General features: G+C 39.5%; 1 protein-coding gene across 4 annotated transcripts in view; it reads right to left on the bottom strand.

Moving 5' to 3' along the window:
- LOC143032485 (calpain-D-like) overlaps nt 1–19,360 on the bottom strand; it is a 91,764-nt gene that overhangs the window by 15,447 nt on the left and 56,957 nt on the right. For all 4 annotated transcript variants that reach the window (XM_076197352.1, XM_076197348.1, XM_076197349.1 and 1 more), the window contains 5 exons: nt 13,009–13,121; nt 8,704–8,937; nt 7,721–7,878; nt 7,114–7,311; nt 1,870–2,034 (listed from right to left, as the gene is read on the bottom strand). In XM_076197352.1, the coding sequence (XP_076053467.1) occupies nt 1,870–2,034; nt 7,114–7,311; nt 7,721–7,878; nt 8,704–8,937; nt 13,009–13,121 (868 nt within the window). The remainder of the gene's footprint in view (nt 1–1,869; nt 2,035–7,113; nt 7,312–7,720; nt 7,879–8,703; nt 8,938–13,008; nt 13,122–19,360) is intronic.

Below are 19,360 nucleotides of genomic sequence, written 5' to 3'. Positions count from 1 at the left end.
AGCACCTTGGAGTAAGTTTGTAAAAATACAAGGGTATTTGTAGAACAGGGAAGAGAGGGGGCAAGATATAGGTATAAGTGGACTGTGGTCTGATACATTCTGAATGGATTTCTTATTTGCTATGATTCTTAAGTGCATGAAGTGGGAAGGGTAAACATATAATGAGGCAGAGAGGCTAACCTCACCCACTGCGTGGGTCAGAAGCAATGCAACAAGATAGAGCACCTCCATTGACATCTTTTCATTTCTCCATTTTGGTTTCAAGGCACCTCCTGCTTTCTCCCCCTTCCTCACTCTATGGCCTATATCAATTCAGACATACTAACTCTACATGTTCCAAGCAGTTGTATATCAACCTAGTGTCCTCCACTTTTAGATACCACTATCATCCTGTTCTCATGAATCCAGTCTTTTCCACTAAAAATGAAAATAATGGCTCACAATTTACAGGGTCTAACAGATAAATCCGTACAACTTCTTATCATGTTTTAAGATTAATATCTCGGGTTATAATAAACAGTTATGAAATTTTCAGTATATTTAGAAAAGGCAATAAGAACAATGATTTCATTCAATGTAACCACCTTCAGCTGTTATGACGCTTTCAACGCGTTTACGAAACTTGGATACAGCGTTGATGATCTCAGACTTTGATAATGAACCCACAGCCTTCTTGATGTCTGTCTTCAGGGTTGTTATACTTCTGTGTGGCTTGTCACATGCCTTGGCCTCAATTCGCGCCCAAAAATAATAATCTAAAGGGTTTAGGTCTGGCGAATTTGAGGGCCACAACTCTTTGTTCCAGAACTGCACATTTGACCCTTCGAGAAGGTTGGTGGTCCTCTTCGCTGTGTGGGCTGGAGCCGAGTCTTGTTGGAAGACAAACTGGTTGTCACTAGCCTTATCTTTCATCCAGGGTATTATTTTCTCTTCTAGAACTTTGCAATAGACAACGGCATTGACTTTCTCCTTGTTGTTGAAGAAGTGAGTGAAGACGTCCCCCTCAGTTGACACCACACAGAGCACCATGACACTTGCTGGTTTCTTCGTCGTTGTCTTGTGTTGAACCTCTGAGGATGAGGAGGCTATCCAGCGATCATTCCGCTTATTGAAAGTCGCATCAACCGTGAAAATCTTCTCGTCGGAAAAAAACTTGATGACTGAGCCATTCGACTTCATCCAGTTCAACAGCTTTTGGCACCTGGTCAAGCGGATTTCTTTCATTTTTCGTGTCAAAAGATGTCTTTTTCCTTGTGAGAATGAGGTTAATCCCAATTTCTTTAATGCTCTGTGAATTGTCATTGTGCTGACACCTCTCTTCTTTGCCAATGTCGATAATGGTAAGGCTGGATTTGCATTGACACTTCTCTTGAGACCAGCTAAAAAGCGAGGTGTTAGAATTCTGCCCCTTCTGGGCTTGTGAGCAGCTCGTTGGTCTTCGCCGGTCTCATCAAAACGTTTACAAACATCGTAAACAGTTTGTCTGGAGTATTTTAGCATCCTTATTATGGCGCTAGGAGTGTGACCCGCACGACGAAGTTCGCATATGGCTGAACGTTTGGCTTGTTCCATTGCCTAATGTTTATTGCACCGGTGCTAGTATACAACTGGCTAAATTATTAGACAAATGGAAGTATCAGGAAACAATCAGAATTGCCATATGTTACTTTTTAAGTGCTTAAAACCTCTTCAAAGTTTGTACGGATTTATCTGTTAGACCCTGTATGTACAAGATGGGTAGGATGGAGAGAGAAAAAAGGTGTGAAACTAGAACAAATACAAATTTCTCTCTCCTGTACCTGACTGACTGACTTTGAAGGAAATGGCATATGGGGAAAAACATAAGTATATATTTGTATTACTACTGACCTGTGCCCTTCTTGGAAGAGTGAAAATTCCACTTCTGTTGGCTCAAGGACGGTAATGAGAGTTGGTGACAAAGCTTCACGATCAGCTTGTGATGGTAGACACCCTGTTACCCGTACTTCAGACCAGTCACTGCGAACCTTGCAGATGTCTATGCAATCAAAATATCTGGAAAAATATTAATCTCTTAATATATATACTAATACAAAAATACGAGATCTTTATATTGTTTTGTTGTGTCATGTACCAGTATACTTGTGGTGTACATGCATGTTAAGGGCATTGTATAATTGTCATGTATTGTACTTGTGAGTAGATTGGGAAATACATGCTTTCCCCCTTTGGTATATAAATATTTAGTTGTATTAATTTATTAAAATGATTGTATTCTGCACGTCCATGTGGCCATGTATGTTTTTCCCATCGACCCAAACTGGTGTCAGTTTCTATTACACCTCCAAGGTGTACCCATGTTTTTGTTGTGGGTTTTAAATTGTAAAATTCATACACTGTTTTCCCTTGTAATAACTTTCATTAGCCACCTGTGTACATATAGTGGCAGTGCATTAAACAATATGGTGAACATTTCATTTTGTGCGTTCTTATTTTGGAACGCTACTTTGAATGTTTGAGATTTCTGGCTAGCCAGTTCATGGCATCATGTGTCTGTATTTTCTTTCCCCCCCTCCTTTTATTTTTTTGTCACCCAGGTGATTTTATCCAATGCCATTGGATTAATTCATACCAGTGACTTGAAACAAAATTTTGCATACTTAAGCAGTGAAACAGTTTTCTTTGGATGTGCCAAGTGATTTTTTTTATAGTCCCACATGGTTTTCACTTTAACATTTGCATCGGCTCTATGAACTTTTCTATTATAGTCATCTCTGTTCAACACTGGACTACCTCTTGTTTCTCAGTGCATTGACTGTAAATCTAAAGCCAGGATAGAACAGGATTTCTGAACAATATTATCTCTATGTAATTCTATCAGACATTGAATTGCGTTCACTACCTTCTCCAGTGACTGGCCCTTTTTAATGTTTTTCATTGTACTCAGGCTTATACATTTATTTATTTATTTAATTTTTTTAATGCATGCAATGCCATATTGTTTTTCTGGTTTTATATTGAATTGATATATAATTACTTTTCTGGCCAGGTGTATTGCCTTGGTGGCCATGTTTGTTTCCATCATGATGACATTTCATGACTGTCACATTTTCTTTGTTTGAGATTTGAATTCCTGCAATTCTTTCACTGTGATTCATGGAGAAGTGTGTATCTATGTGCCTTCATTGTGAATAGTTTATATTAATAACGTTCTTGCTTTGTGTATCTAAGCAAATATTATTGTTTATGTTCTTTCAGGTCATTCTTCTGATTCAAGGTGTGCATTCATTGCATGCGCCATTATTAACTGTATGTATTTTCTTTGTTTTGACTTTGATGTTACTATGAAGTGTGTTGTTGTTATCTTATCCCTCTTTTAATATGTCTAAACAGATTGTACCATCCTTTCTTCATTCCCCAAATCCAACTGACACAATAGCTCATACTTTCACATTATTACATCTGGATCCTTCTGTTCTTAAATTTCCTGGTGATGATCCCCAATATAAAATTACTGATTTTATTTGGGAAAGAGGGAAATGTCTGTTAAGGAAGGATGGGAGAGTATAGAAGATAGGGATGAATGGAGAATGGTTGTGTATGGATGATGCTGTGATGCATGGGGAGTGGGTGGGGGATGGTCAAGCCACCTAGCCAGATGGTTTCTCACAATTGAGGAATTTAACCCAACCCTTAAGCATATTCCAGGGCATGCAAACAATGTTGCTAATGCATTTTTACTTAATATCCCTGCTGCTGCTGTTGCAGTAACTGACAACTTCTCTCTGAAGGATCTGGCCAAAGCTCTGCATGAGGACCCTGTTTGGTTTGCTGTTATTTGTGCTTTGGAGTCTGGTGATGATACCACCTTACCAGATTTACCTGTTCCCCTGTCCCAATTTTCCTTGCAGGACAAGGTTCTCATTCATAATGTGGAAGTGTTTGAGCAGGATGTGGCACAGCTAGTGATCCCTGAGTCCCTAGTTCCTGTTGTTCTGTCCCTTGCTCATGATGCCCCTCAGGCCGGTCACCCAAGTTGTGACAAAACCCTGGCTATGGCATGTAAGAAGTATTATTGGCCAAAAATGCAATTGGACATTACCTCTCATGTAGCCCAGTGTAGCTCTTGTGCCCAGAACAAAGGTTCTATGCACACTGCTCCCATCTTAGAGTGCCCTACTCCTTCTTGCCCTTTTCAGACTATGGCTATAGACCTTTTACAACTACCTTGTAGTACTCAAGGTTCTGTGTATGTCCTTGTGTGTGTGTGGACCACTTTAGTCATTTTGTAATATTGGCTCCCTTATGTAGCAAGTCTGCTCCAGTAGTAGCCCATGCTTTAGTTTCTCATGTTTTTTGTCCATACTCTACTCTTTTGATGCTCCTTAGTGACAATGGGTCCGAATTTAGGAATGAGGTTTTAGCGAGCATTTGTGAGTGATATGGTATCATGCAAACATTTGTGACTGCTTACCACCCTGCGTCCGATGGTCTTGTAGAGAGGACATATATGAAGATTTTGGATATACTCTGGCACATTGCTAGTAGCCTTCATGAATCTTGGGAGGGCTTCCACATGTCAGTGCTTGTATCAATAGCACCATAAATGTCTCTATGGACAAGATACCTCATTACGTCATCTATGGAGTGGAAAAACAACTCCCTTATGATGTGCTTGATAGCCCTGCTTGTCCCTTCTACAATATTGAGGACTATAGGCAACTGCAATATCATACATTGCATAATACTTATAGTTCTGTAAGATATCAACTTGATATCTCCAAAGCCAAAATACACCAGCATATCTGGGCTAAGCCTGTTAACATCAGTATTGGTGATCATGTTTATAAGAGCATGCCTGACCACCAATCTAAACTTGATTATAAATTTAAAGGTCCCCTTTTAGTTACTGGGAAGTTGCATCCAAATAAATTCTGGGTCTTTGATCCTTCCCAGGGACTGAGCGAAGTGGTGCATGTTAGACTTAAGGTGACAAAGAGTGTCTATCCCAGCATTTACTCAACCTCCACCAAGGCTCCCTGTACAAATTATGTCTTCTGTACCTACCCTTCACAATTATAATCTCCATTCAAGGGGTCCTATGTCTTCATAATTGTATTTGTGCATTGCTTATGTTATTATTCATGCTTGTCTTGACCTGTATCTTGTTTCTTTATTAAGTGTATTGTTTGTATAATGTATATATCTTGTTTATCTACTGAGTCTATTAATTTGTATTGTGTGTAACTTTTGTGTCACGCCCTGGACATCTGGCAATTGCTGTCTTTTTGTCTTGTGTTAATTGGTGCCAGTTCTTTTGTGTATTTCTTGTACTTATATACAGTTCTGGTTTATACATTCTTGTTTTGTACATGTATTCCTATGTATTGTCCTTATGTCATGTAATTATGTATGTTATGTTTATGTGTAATGAGGAATAGACATTTGGGAATGGATACTAAGAGGAGACTGTATGAAGGAGTGATTGTGCCAACAGCACTGTATGGGGCAGAAACATGGAACATAAGAGAAGAAGAGAGAAGGAGTTTGAATGTGTTTGAGATGAGGTGTCTGAGAAGTATGATGGGGGTTACTAGGCTAGATAGAGTGAGAAACGAGGAGGTGAGGAGGAGAACAGGGGTGGAAAAGGAGCTGGGAGATAGGGTTGATGAAAGAATATTAGGATGGTTTGGACACATGGAAAGAATGAGTGAAGAAAGACTAGTAAAAGAGGTGTGGAAGGCAGATGTGGAGGGAGTGAACATGAGGGGACGTCCTAGGATGAGGTGGATGGATGGGGTGAAGGGGGCTTTGGGGAAGAGGGGAATGTCTGTTGAGGAAGGACGGGAGAGGACAGAAGACAGGGGTGAATGGAGAATGGTTGTATATGGATGATGTTGTGATTGCATGAGGTGGAATGGGCAGGTGGATGGGGGGTGAGGTAGTATGTGTGAGCAAAATTTGACGCAGCCCAAAGGGATTTCTCCCCGTCCTCTCATTTTATGCAATGGGGGGACGGAGAGGGGGGGTCGCCGATTTAATGAAGCGGCCTTGCTGTGGATGTGCTGTTCTGACCCAGGGCAGTGGACAAGGTGCAGGGATGACCCGTCATTCAGGAGGTGCTAAGATAAGAGGGAGGGTGGAGGGGTGTGGAGTGTATTTAGGGATGGAATGGGTGGGAATGATTTTATGCCGTTTTCTTTTTGGCTACCCCCCTTGTAAGGGGGAAAAAGCCTTGGTTAAAAAAAGTTGATGTATCTGGGAGTGCTGTCATGACTCTTTTCCATACATTTGTAATTAGCCTGTACCGCATTTACTTAGTTGTATTATATGGTAAGGGAGCTATGCTTGTAGTGACTTGTCTTTGTATCTTTCAGCATCAAGTTTGTTCTGAAATTCTTGAATAGTATTTGCACACACTGTTGCCTCATCCAATTTATTCCAGATATCCACTCTGTGTGGGAAGCTATTCTTTTTCAGATTCTCTTCTATAACTATCCTTCTTGAGTTTCTTTTCGTGTCATCTTGTTTTTCTCTTGTCCCACTTTAATAAATCATCTCTATCTAGGACTTCCATTCCATTCATAATTCTGTAAATAGTCAGTAGATCTCCTCTTCTCTTATTTGTTCCAGGGTTGGTAGTTCCAATTTGGACAATCTTTGTTCATATGTCAATTTGGAGAGTGTTATGTATGGTTTGCTTTTGTCTTGCCTGGTCATTTCTTCTTTTTGTTTGCTCAGTGGGGTCACCGAGTGGTGGTGGCCAAGCAATGTTGTGGTGTATGTGTGTTTTAAGGGCATTGTATGATCGTCATGCATTGTACTTGTGAGTAGATTGGGAAATACATACTTCCCCTTTTTGTATGTATTTATTTATATTAATTCATTAAAATCATTGTATTAATTGCACTTCCATGTGGTCATGCATGTTTTTCCCGCCAACCCAAAGGGGCACAGTTTCTATTATACATCCAAAGTGTACACACATTTTTGTTGTAATGCTTTAAATTATAAAATTAATACACTGTTTTCCCTTGTAATATACTTTCATTAACCACCTGAGTACATACTTGATATATTTTTTTCATTAGAGTATAAAAATATATAAGTCTGATAATAGAGAGGTTACTTTACTTGAGTACATCTCCAAAGGATATCCAGAAGACACCATCACCAGCACCCTGAGGCATCAAACTCTCCCGCAGCTCTTCTGTCCATACAGGGGACTCATCTGCCCACTCCCCTTTCCAGGAGTAGTGACCCCATGGATTACGCAACTGTAGCAAGCGTATTCCACTTAGGTCTCGTACATCTAACACAGAATAGGCATGTCTGAAAAAAAATAAAAATAGTAATTATTGGTGGTATGCCACACCCTAAAAGGATTCTTTGGAGTGCACAGACTGTAGTATATGTACAACAGTCTGTTTCTTTCCAACAAGGACCCTCTGACCATTGATAGCTACTGCAGAACTGCAGGTTTGCAAATGTATATCTTATTTATAATTCTAACCAATTTTTGAGAATAAACCACCTATTCATTAGTACCAAGTCAGTTTTTCCCTACTTGGGTTTTATAGAATACATACATACATATACCTAGGGCTTTCACCCCCCTTCCAAGGGAGGTAGCTAAAGTCAAAGGCATAAATCCACTCCCAATCATTTCATCCCCACCACCCCTCCCTCCCTGCCATTATAACGATAGAATACAATTGAAAAAATTCTTTATGATACTCACCTTGGTCGAAGTCCTTGTGCTTTATATTCTTCATCTATAACCTTCATATTACCTCCCCCACAAGAAGCTCCCATTAGGAACCCTGCTGCCCTGGAGCTTAATAGTTGTGCCCATATAAGGTCTTCATCTATATCATCCTCATGAGGAGATGACGAGGCCTGGTTATGGAACAAACAAAATAAAAATTTATAAAACATGACCTCACAATCCATAAAAGCAAACTTTATATATTTTTTCTGATCTGTACACCATTGCCTACAGAACAAGAAGGGCTAACTCTCATGGATGGGGAGACAGGGAGTTAGGGGTGTGTGTGCATGTAAGGTCACAGCATTACCCATAGATCGGTCATATATGAGCTATGAGCTCTCTTCCAGGAGGGAAATAGCTGATTATCATGAGTCCAACATGTGATCCAAGACCATGGTGAATCACAGACTCTAGATATAACCCATCAAAAAATACCACAACAGACATCCTCAACAATGACAAGAAATGGCTGACAAGCTTTCTAGCTAACTGCAAATGTAGTGACTCTGATTATGTATATATGAGCGTAATTACTTAAGGCAATACACAAGTTATGTCAGTAACTATATCAGACATATATAAATACATTTAAACATATATATATCAAAGGCCCTTTCTTCCCTCTGAAGTTGCCTGTTCAAGGCTTCATCATTATGTTTGGCTAATGATTTCAGTTCTAGTTACATTAGCTAAGCAAGGTCTTCAGTTGAATTCCTAAACAATGAAGACAATTGTAACGGAAACAAAATATGCACGAAGAACTGTCTTTTTCCAGGATGGGTATCCTAAACAATGAAGACAATTATAATGGAAACAAAATATGCATGAAAAACTGTCTTTTTCCAGGATGGGTATCCTAAACAATGAAGACAATTGTAATGGAAACAAAATATGCACGAAGAACTGTCTTTTTCCAGGATGGGTAGTGCAAAACATGATCAATTTTACCTTACCTGAAGAGGAAGACTCTCACAGGGAGCCCCAGTGAGAGTAGCCAGCCCCTCAATGGCTCTCCCGGACACTAAGGCTTCATAGCATCCATGAACTTTTGCCACTGCTTTCTCAATTAGCGGAACCCACAATTGGTGACGCTTTGCTTGTGAATAGACTAGATGGCCTCGACGGTCACATGGCAAAAGGTCATCCACCAGCACGGTGACCCATCGTCCTGCTTTGCACAGACGTACCTGCACAAAGTTAAGCCATCAACGCTAATTAATGATAATCTAAAATAGTTGCCAAAAGAAGAAACAACAATATTTGATACAACAACTTACACAAATATATGGTAATCCTGAAAGTAATAAGTAACTATCTACCTATTTAAATACCAAAGGCTTCTTTCCCTTTATAAGGGAAGTAGTGAAGTCAAAAGGCAGACACCCACTCCCACCCATCCACAACCCTTTCCTCCTTCTCATCTTAGCTCCTCATGGATGAAGGGTCATCCCCGTCTCTTGCCCACTGCCTGGGTCAGAAGCAATGCAGCAAGACACAGTACATCCACAACAAGGCTGCTTCACTTAAGTGGTGACCCCCCTACTCCATCCTCTCGTGTGAAAAATAGAGAAGACGGGGAGAAATCCTTTCAGGATGCATCAAAATATCATCCACACACAACCCCTCTCCACCTTCTTCCACCCCCTCCCTGTGTGCTGCATCAAAATACAGTGAGCCCTCTCATTAACGGACATTAATTAGCTGCGTTTGCGGTGTTTTCGCTGTGTTTTCGGTGTTTTGGAGTGGTTTTTGGGCGGCATAGTGATTGCACGCGCTAATCAACAGCACCAAAAACACCGCAAACACGGCAAAAACACCGCAAACACAGCTAATTAACGTCTGTTGATGAGAGGTCTCACTGTATCATCCATACACAGCCATTCTCCACTCACCCGTATCCCCTGCCTTTTTCCTTTCTTATTCAACACAATCCCCTCTTACTCAAAGCCCCTTTCACTCCATCCATCTATTTCATCCTCAGTTGTCCCCTCAGGTTCACTCAATCCACCTCTGCTTTCCGCACCTCTTTTACTAATCTTTCTACACTAATTCCTTCCATGTGTCCAAACAAACCCAATACTCTTTCATCAGCTCTATTTGTCATCTCCTTTTCCACCTCAGCTCTTCTCCTTTCTAATTTCTCACTCCATCCAACCTTGAAACCCCTACAATACTTCTCAGACACTTCATCTCAAACACATTTAAACTTCTCATTTCTGCCTCTCTCAAACTCCAAGTCTCCATCCCATACAGTGTTGTTGGCACAATCACTCTTTCATTTAATCTCCTATTTGCATCCATTCCCAGATGCCTATTTGTAAGAGGCTGGTAGACAAGTGGGTAGAGAGGTAGATGATGAGTGTTATATTTTTATAGTTTATGTATTACATAATACCCAAAGGTGAGAAGGCAAAGGGAGTTGCACAAGCTTGCTCTCTGTCTAATGTTTACAATCAGTTGCCAGGGACCCAATTTCATTGCTGTATAATGTTCATTTTTATGCTGCTGTAACAATATGTAAACTAAGTCAGTGTGTCCATTGATTTTGAGATTGCATTTAGTAAGCAGTGTTGCATATGAGATTGTAACAGCTATTCTGATTGGAGAAAGGGTGGAGGAGAAAATTAAATTGGTTCACAACTGCAAGATCATGCCCTTAGGGAAGGTATTTAAATATAAAATTGAAGATCACAGGACTAAAGAAATCATGTCATTGCAGAACTGACCTAGTACCAAAATTAAGTATTCCAGATGGGAGTACCTTGGTGTAACTTAAAGAACCAAGTGTGTTAATATTCAGGAAGAAAAGAAAGAAAAATTAAGCTCCATTTATATACCCTCTCCTATACATATACTATTTGAAACTTGACAAAGTCGGATGATCTGAGGCATGAGGCCTAAAAAAAAAGAAAATAGTGAGTGATTAATCATATTTAACATAAGACAGTGGTGAAAGGAAAGTGTAAAGTAAAAGCACAAGAGAAAGATGGCCCAGTGATGACAAAAGAGTGGGTTTGGTCCTGAAAACTTTTTAACATCCACCTAAACACCTTGGAAAGCTATAGCTATTCAAACAGCACTATACCCAACATCTGGAAACATGGTAAAATCATCATAATCATCAAACCTAACAAAGATGTAACAGTTCAAGCATTATACTGCCCAATCACATTTCTCTGCACCCCCTCCAAAGTCACAGAATGCATCATACTACTATTTGTCACACCACAAATCCCCCTTGCCAAATCACAACATGTTTTTACACCCCTTCACTCAACACTCCTAATAGATCTCACACAGTTTTTTTTACACCATCAATTCAGATAGCTTTCCACATAGATCACTTCTAATATTGTTAGACATTAATAAAGTTTTTGATGCCACCCCCCAAAACAATCTCACCAACAAAATACATAACACAGACATGCTCAATGATATCTAAAAATAGCTGGCCAATTATTTGGTAGGCAGAAATGCCTATGTGTCATATAATGGCCAATCATTGCACACCAGAAATTGTAGAAACAGAGTACCTCATTGCTCTGTCCTATCCCCCACACTCTTTAATCTTTATATACATGAAATATCCACACCTCACACCCCAGAAATACAAATATCTTCTTACACAATGACATAACAATTATGTGCAAAAATTGTAATACAGACAGATCTACAGAAATACTACAACCATGCCTCAACACCTGGTTCACTACAACATACATACATACATATACCAAGGCTTTTTCCCCCTTCCAAGGGAGGTAGCCAGAAAGGGAAAGGCATAAAAACACTCCCACCCATTTCATCCCTAAATACACTCCACACCCCTCCCACCCTCCCTCTCATCTGAGCACCTCCTGGATGACGGGTCATCCCTGCCCACCGCCCTGGGTCAGAAGCAGTGTCGCAAGACACAGCACATCCACAGCAAGGCCGCTTCATTTAATCGGCGACCCCCCCTCTCCGTCCCCCCTTGCATATAAGGAGAGGACGGGGAGAAATCCCTTCGGGCTGCGTCAAAATTTACTCACACATACTATCCCCCCCACCCCACCCCCCGCCCATTCCTCCTCACTACAAACAGGCTCAAAATAGCCCCAATGAAATCCACAGCCACATTTCTCACCAACTGAGCAGCAGAACACAAAAATACATACCACACCTCTTTATCAACAACACCCTCATACCACACACACACACTCACACAAAAAATTAATAGGAAAATTAGAATCAATAGATGGCATTGCAGGTAATTTATTAGAATGGATGGAAGACTTCCTGACTGGGAGAAAAATGAGGGTAGGAATTAGAGACAAATACTCGAAATGGGAAGAAATGATAAGTGGTGTTCCACAAGGGTCAGTACTGGCTCCCATCATGTTTGCCATATACGTAAACGACATGGACGAATGTTATAATGAATTTCTTTGCAGATGCAAAAATATTAAAGAAAGTATCAACAAATGAGGACTGTGACTCATTACAATCAGACCTGGACACAATCTGGAAATGGACTCAAAAGTGGGAGGTAAACTTTAATATCAAGAAGTGTAGCATAATGGAGTTTGGTAAAAGCAAAAACAAAATTTCAAACAATTACAAAATTGGTGAAAATTAAATAAAAAAAAAAGTGCACTTGGAAAAGGACCTTGGAGTGATAATCAGCAATGACATGACACTGGACAGACATATAAACAAAATAGTAGGTGAAACATACAAACTACTAAGGTCAATGAAAGTGGCAGAAAAAGAGAAGACAGGGAGAAATCACTTCAGGCTGCATCAAATTTTTCTCACACATACTCCCTCACCCCCCATCCCCCACCCACTCCACCTCATGCATCACAACATCATCCATATACAACCATTCTCCTCTCACCCGTCTTCTGTCCTCTCCTGTCCTTCCTCAAAAGACATTCCCCTCTTACCCAAAGCCCCTTTTACTCCATCCATCCATCTCATCCTAGGTTGCCCCCTCATGTTCACTACTTCCACATCTGCCTTCCACACTTCTTTTACTAATCTTTCTTCACTCATTCTTCCCATGTGTCCAATCCATCCAAATACTCTTTCATCCACCCTATCTCCCAACTCCCTTTCCATCCCCGTTCTCCTCCTCACCTCCTCCTTTCTCACTCTATCCAGCCTAGTAACCCCTATCATACTTCAGACACCTCATCTTATGAGCCACATTAAACAAACCAATCCTTTTAAATCTAATAATATCTGCCATTATGTACAGAAGAACAATGACTTACTTGATAAACTCCTTCTGGGCAAAAATCCCTGGTGACCATTATCTTCTTGACTAGGTCCTCTCGTTCTGCCAACACTGCTAAAGCACTTAGAAGCCAGCAGTTGCCTAGCACACCTGCATGTAAAAAAGCACAAAGTGTGATAGATATTTGCAACATACTTTAGCATATTATCATGGAGAAATATCTAAAATGGCATGTCTATTAGAAAGACACAGTTAAGAGGAACTTAACATAAAAAAAAAAAAAAAAAAAAAAAAAAAAATTCTCTTATTGCCCCGAGTTTCACTATGTGAAAAACCTGCAACCCTCACTAGCTAGCAACAGACCTTGGGCCCTCCCACAAATCTCCTGGGAAAGAAACTTTGGACTGTTGTAAATATTGTACTGCTGGGGGCTGTTTCTATGTCACCAGCTGAAAGTGGTAGGAAGTGGGGAGCAGTCACTGTTCTACACTCTCCATATGTGAAAACATAAGAAATACTGTGGAAATTGATGGAAAGATCTAGGTCCCAGTCTAAGGACCAAGTGTCAACCCCCTCAGAGCTGCACCTCATGAAGTTAGCAGGTTGACAGATTTTGAAAATTGGAAGTTTCATTGTCCATTCTCCAGGGCCATGCAGGTAATCAACACTGGTCCCACGTAATATACAACTTTATAATAGAAGTGCTGGTAGAGGTGGGTTGGAAAAGTGTTACAACAGAGGGTGAAGGAATTGGAAGGAAGTGAAGAGCTTTTAAGTACTTGGGATCAAATGTACTAGGGAATGTAAGGGTTCACTCCCTCATTGTAAATTTCTTTTGGTATAGTCCATTTCTATTCCATCTTTGTTTCTTCATGTTATCCCAATTTGCATTTTGAAAGAATTTTCAGAGTTTTTCAAAATCCGTTTTGTTGTACATTAGTCTTCCTTTTCTATGTTTCTCATTTCTTCTTAAGTCCATTTGCTCTATTAGTTTGAATTCTATTAGTACACAGTCACTCTTCCCTATTGGAGTTTTGTAATCAATTCTGTCCACAATTTCTGGTTCTGACATAAATATCCAATCTAGTCTCGATGGTTCCTCATTGTTTTTGTATCTGGTATTTTCCTTTACCCACTGAGTCATGGTGTATTCAATGGTCATATCAAGTAATATGTTTCCCCAGAGGTCTTCTCCGCCCTTCACTGTCATTTCTTCCCAACATATTTCTTTTGAGTTTAAATCACCCATAATTACTATACAGTATTTCCTCTTACAATAAATTAGTTCATATTTTGTGTCTTCCAACAGTTTGGAGTGATCACTTTCAGTCCAGGACTGTACATGCCACACAGAAGACACTGAATACAATATTACACAGAATGTTGTGAGAAGAAATGAGAAACATAGTGAAGGAAGATTAATGTACAACAAAACTGACTGTAAGACTTAGGAAAAAAAATCAAAATGCTAGTTGGAAAAAATTTGCCAATGATGAAACAAAGACGGAAGAGAAATGGAACATTTTTTAAGAAATATATAGGGAGGGAACAGATAAACATATACCTAAGCAGAAACAGAAAAGGGTGTACCTAAAGTGTCGGTATAATAAAAAATGTAGTGATGCTAAAGATAGAAGAGACAAGTCTTGGAAAAGATGGAAAAAAGACAAAAATGTGACTAAATGGCAAACATACATCAATTGAGAAATGAATAGGTAGACATAAGCAGAGAGGAAAAAACTATGAAAGATATATACCGTGTTTTCCAGCTTAAAATGCGCATTGGGTTATAATGCGCACCCATGCACTTCGTTATCTCAGTACACAGATAGCGCGCACCGACGTATAACGTGCATGCCCAATCGCATTTGTCTATAATGCAGTTTTACCTTGGTATTTATATCATGTGAACAAGGTTACATGGAGAAGTATTTTTCATTGGCTAGAGCCACTGCTGGGAAATCTGTTGATTTGTCACTAAATTAAGTGTCAGTTTAGGCATCAATCAGGACACAACTAAGAAAAAGTCGGAACTACATGTACCGGTATATGACTCATGTTGTGCGTTGGTCCCTTATTACTTTGTAGCTTAAATAGTTTGTAGGAAATATGATCTAAAAAAAGTTTATTGAAAGTAAAATATACAGAAAAATTTCGGGATTTTTACAGAAAATTTTCATTTTATATCTTGAGGAAATAATTCGTCTTTACCATTTTTTTTATCTAACAAGCACCTGGCTTATGCCAGCCCTGGCTACGCCAGGGGTACTTGGCCTTCGGCAAGACCCGCTGCGCGGATCGCTCGCTTTGCTTTCGTGTTACACGGGTAGTTCTAATCTTTAATTGTTGGTCTTTGTCATAATAAAAGTATAGGTCCAAATACGAATTATCATTTCTCCGTTTCGGCGCCCCTGGAAACGGGCAGAGACATTGTGTCCAATGTGCAACCTTGACCACGATTGGGGTACTTTCTTTTAAATGTCTTGAACCTACACTCTAAATAGTACAACTGTTATTGCCTGTGTTCTCTTCCACCATTACCACAAAAATTTTTGTAGCCTGCGTAATAGTGCTTCTTGAAATTTTCTACAACCTCGGAAGAAATACGAACACCAAGAACTTCGAGATCTTCGAGACCTTCCAGACCTTCGAGAACTTCGGCACTTTCGAGAACTTCGGCACCTTCGAGAGCTTCGGCACCTTCGAGAACTTCGGCACCTTCGAGAACTTCAACACCTTCGAGAACTTCGGCACCTTCGAGAGCTTCGGCACCTTCGAGAACTTCGGCACCTTCGAGAACTTCAACACCTTCGAGAACTTTGGCACCTTCGAGAACTTCGGCACCTTCGACAACTTTGGCACCTTTGAGAACTTCGGCACCTTCGAGAACTTCGGCACCTTCGAGAACTTTGGCACCTTCAACAACTTCGGCACCTTCGACAACTTTGGCACCTTCGAGACCTTCGAGAACTTCGGCACCTTCGAGAATTTCGGCACTTTCGAGAACTTCATGAACCTCGACACCTTCGAGAACTTCGGCAGCTTCGAGAACTTCGACACCATGGCTTAACGATGATCGTTCTTTACTCAACGATGATCGTCCACGGCTCAACGATGATCGTCCATTGCAAAACGATGATCGTTCAGGGCTCAACGATGATCGTCCATAACTAAACGATGAGCGTCCATGGCCTAACGATGATCATCCACGGCTCAAGGTTGAGTCGTCGAAATCAAAGTTAGTCGATCAATCGAATCGAGAAAAAAGTCTGACAGACAGACAGTCAGGCACGAAACCGCTTTTATTTATAAGACAACAAAAATTTACGATGAAATGACTTTATTGATTCCTTGATGGAGAAATCCTTGCAAGTTTGATATAACGTTAGAAATTTAGCGGCATGTTCTCGTTTTAAAAACACAACTTGCTTTTTGTTTTTTGACAGGTGCTGTTTTGTTATTTTTTTCGTTTCTGTAACCCATTTCCAAAAATGGCGGTTTCTTCGTTTCATTACTGCTGAAGTTTCAGGCATCTTTCACAGGTTGAATGCACACGTGCCCTTGATATCACGTCGGGCCCTGCCAAAAAAATCGAATAGACCTTTACTCTCGGACAAGGGTCAGTATGTCCACATTCTGCCGAGTTCTGACGGATTGGGAAAACCGATCGGGTCACAGATTTTTAGTAATAGAGATACTGAAACAAACTACAGACTGTTTCATTTTAGCTTTGAACCTGCAATGACAGTGGTGAAATAGGACAGTCTCTCATCAAGGTGATGTTTAGTTAATATAACTCCCGAAAGAGGGTGTTGTAGTAAGGTGTTTGACACGAGTTTATGAACGGCTGCAACGGAATTTGTACCATACCTAAAGTGAAGCAACAAAGCCAACATAAAAATTCAAACTAAGATGCTGTGAACATGGGCAAATATCATGAATATTGATCATGTTTCATGGTGTTTAGGCCTATTTAAACATGAAAAATAAGATTCGATAGATACCTACCTATACCAAATATTTATATACGGTAGCCCATGCTGGCGTATTCTTTCATGTCACCATAGCTGTTCTTCTTGTTCTCACGGAACGTCACGGAGAAGTGTGCCTCCCGACTTTGTGACGGCCAACATCGTCACGTTGTTGTGAAAAAAATTACACACACAGCCGCAGAATTTTTATCGTAGGCCGTAGATAATGCGCACCACCGGATAACGCGCACCCCCCATTTTTAGGCCCTTCCAATGGAAAAAAGTTGCACACTATACGCCGGAAAATACGGTAATAGACAAATGCAAAGACCAACCTAAACTATTTTACAGATATGTAAACAATAAACTAAAAGACAAACATAAAATAGTAAAACTGCGTGATGGAAACAAAGAATATATAGAAGATGCAGAAATGGCTGAAGTAATGACCAGACACTTTAGGTTTGTATTTACAATTGAAAGCTCACAAATGTGGGATGAAGGACACAAAGAAGGATCCCCAAAATGAAAGAAATAACAGTGACACAGAAAGAAATAAGGGACCAAATAAAGAAACTTGATGTCAGAAAGTCATACGGGCCAGACAGAATAGTGAACTGGATATTAAAAGAATGTATAGATTAACTCACGGATAAAATACACAAGATAATTGACTTCTCAAAGATGGAAAAGTACCACAAGATTGGAAAAATGCAAATATGGTATCAATATACAAGGGAGGAGATAAAGAAAATCCAACAAACTATAGACCGGTATTTCTTCCACACGCAATTGCAAAAATATGCGAAAAAGTTATCAAAAATATATGGACTAAACACTTGGAGAGAACAACATACTAATCCCCAACCAATTTGGATTTAGTAGAAAATCATATACTACAAACTTAATATGCTTTTACTCAAGATTAATAGAAATAATACTAGAAAGAGACAGTTGGGCAGAGTGTGCCTTCTTGGACTCACAAAAGGCTTTTGACATAGTACCACACAAAAAGCTACTAAGAAAAATTGAAATAATAGGTGGAATACAAGGAAAATTATTGGAATAGATGAAAGACTTCTTGAACGAAAGAAAAACGAGTGATAATTAGAGAAAAAGAACTCAAATTGGGTAAATATGATAAGTGGAGTCCCCTAAGGCTCCGTATTGGTGCTAATAATGTTTGCTGTTTATATAAACAACATGGATGAAGGCGAAACAGATGCAGATGATGCGAAACTATTGAAGAGAGCAAGTACAGAAGAAGATTGTGAATCTTTTCAAGAAGACCTGGACAGTCTGGAAATGGAGTAAAAAGAATGAAGTGAATTTCAACATTAAGAAATGTAGCAAAAATAGAATATCGGGTCAATACAAAATTGGTACAAAGGAAATTACAAAAGTAAACTCAGAAAGAGACCTAGGAGTAATTATCTCAAACGACATGACACCAGACAAACATGTAAACAAAATAGTTGGAGAAACATACAATTTAATAAGATCAATGAAAGTGGCCTTTGACTACATGGATGAGAAAATGGTAAAGAGGATACTAGTTACACTAGTAAGACCAAAATTACAATATACAGCATCACTATGGACACCTAGTACAAAAAAAACACACACACACACACACAAAGAAACTAGAAAGAATCCAAAGAACAATGACAAAGATGGCACCGACACTTAGCAAGTTGACATATGAACAAAGATTGGATAAACTAAAACTTATTAACTCTGGAACAAAGAAGAGAAAGAGGCGATTTGATAACCATCTACAGAATTATGAAAGGGATGGAAATCCTTGATAGGGATGACCTACTTAAATGGGACAGAAGAAATACAAGAGGACGAGAAGAAACTTAAGAGACAGTTACAGAAGAGATCTGAAAAAGAACAGCTTTCCACACAGAGTAATAGATACATGGAACAAATTGAAAGAGAAAACACTGAGTGCTAAAACTATCCATGATTTTAAGAAAGACCTGGATGCGGAAAGATACAACTGCGGGTCACTACGAGCATAGCTCTTTTCCCGCAAAATACAACTAGGTAAATACAAGATCTCTTCTTTGAAAGATCTGGGGTTCAATCTGGAGTACCACTGCTGAAAACTTTGGAGATGTATGTCTCCTGTAAGAGAGACCTGATACAACATATTGATTGATTGTATGTAAAAACTCCTTCTTATTCATATACATCTCTATGAAGTCATCCATGTAGACATCTAATAAAATACAATGGGAAAAACACAAATTTGTCAGTACACTTATATATTCTCCCAATCTATTCCATTATTTCACGAAGTTCTATTGAACTCTACCATTACCACATCTCCTTGGGTACAGACATTTTCACACACTAGTATCTGAATTTTAACAAGGAAACAAAAGTAATTTTTGCCTTATTTTCAGTATC

Source organism: Oratosquilla oratoria, chromosome 13 (genome assembly GCF_046742065.1).
Source record: "Oratosquilla oratoria isolate Oo_2021 chromosome 13, ASM4674206v1, whole genome shotgun sequence".
NCBI lineage: Eukaryota > Metazoa > Arthropoda > Malacostraca > Stomatopoda > Squillidae > Oratosquilla > Oratosquilla oratoria.
Note: the sequence above shows the minus strand (reverse complement) of the source record. Positions and strands in the feature narration are given on the sequence as shown.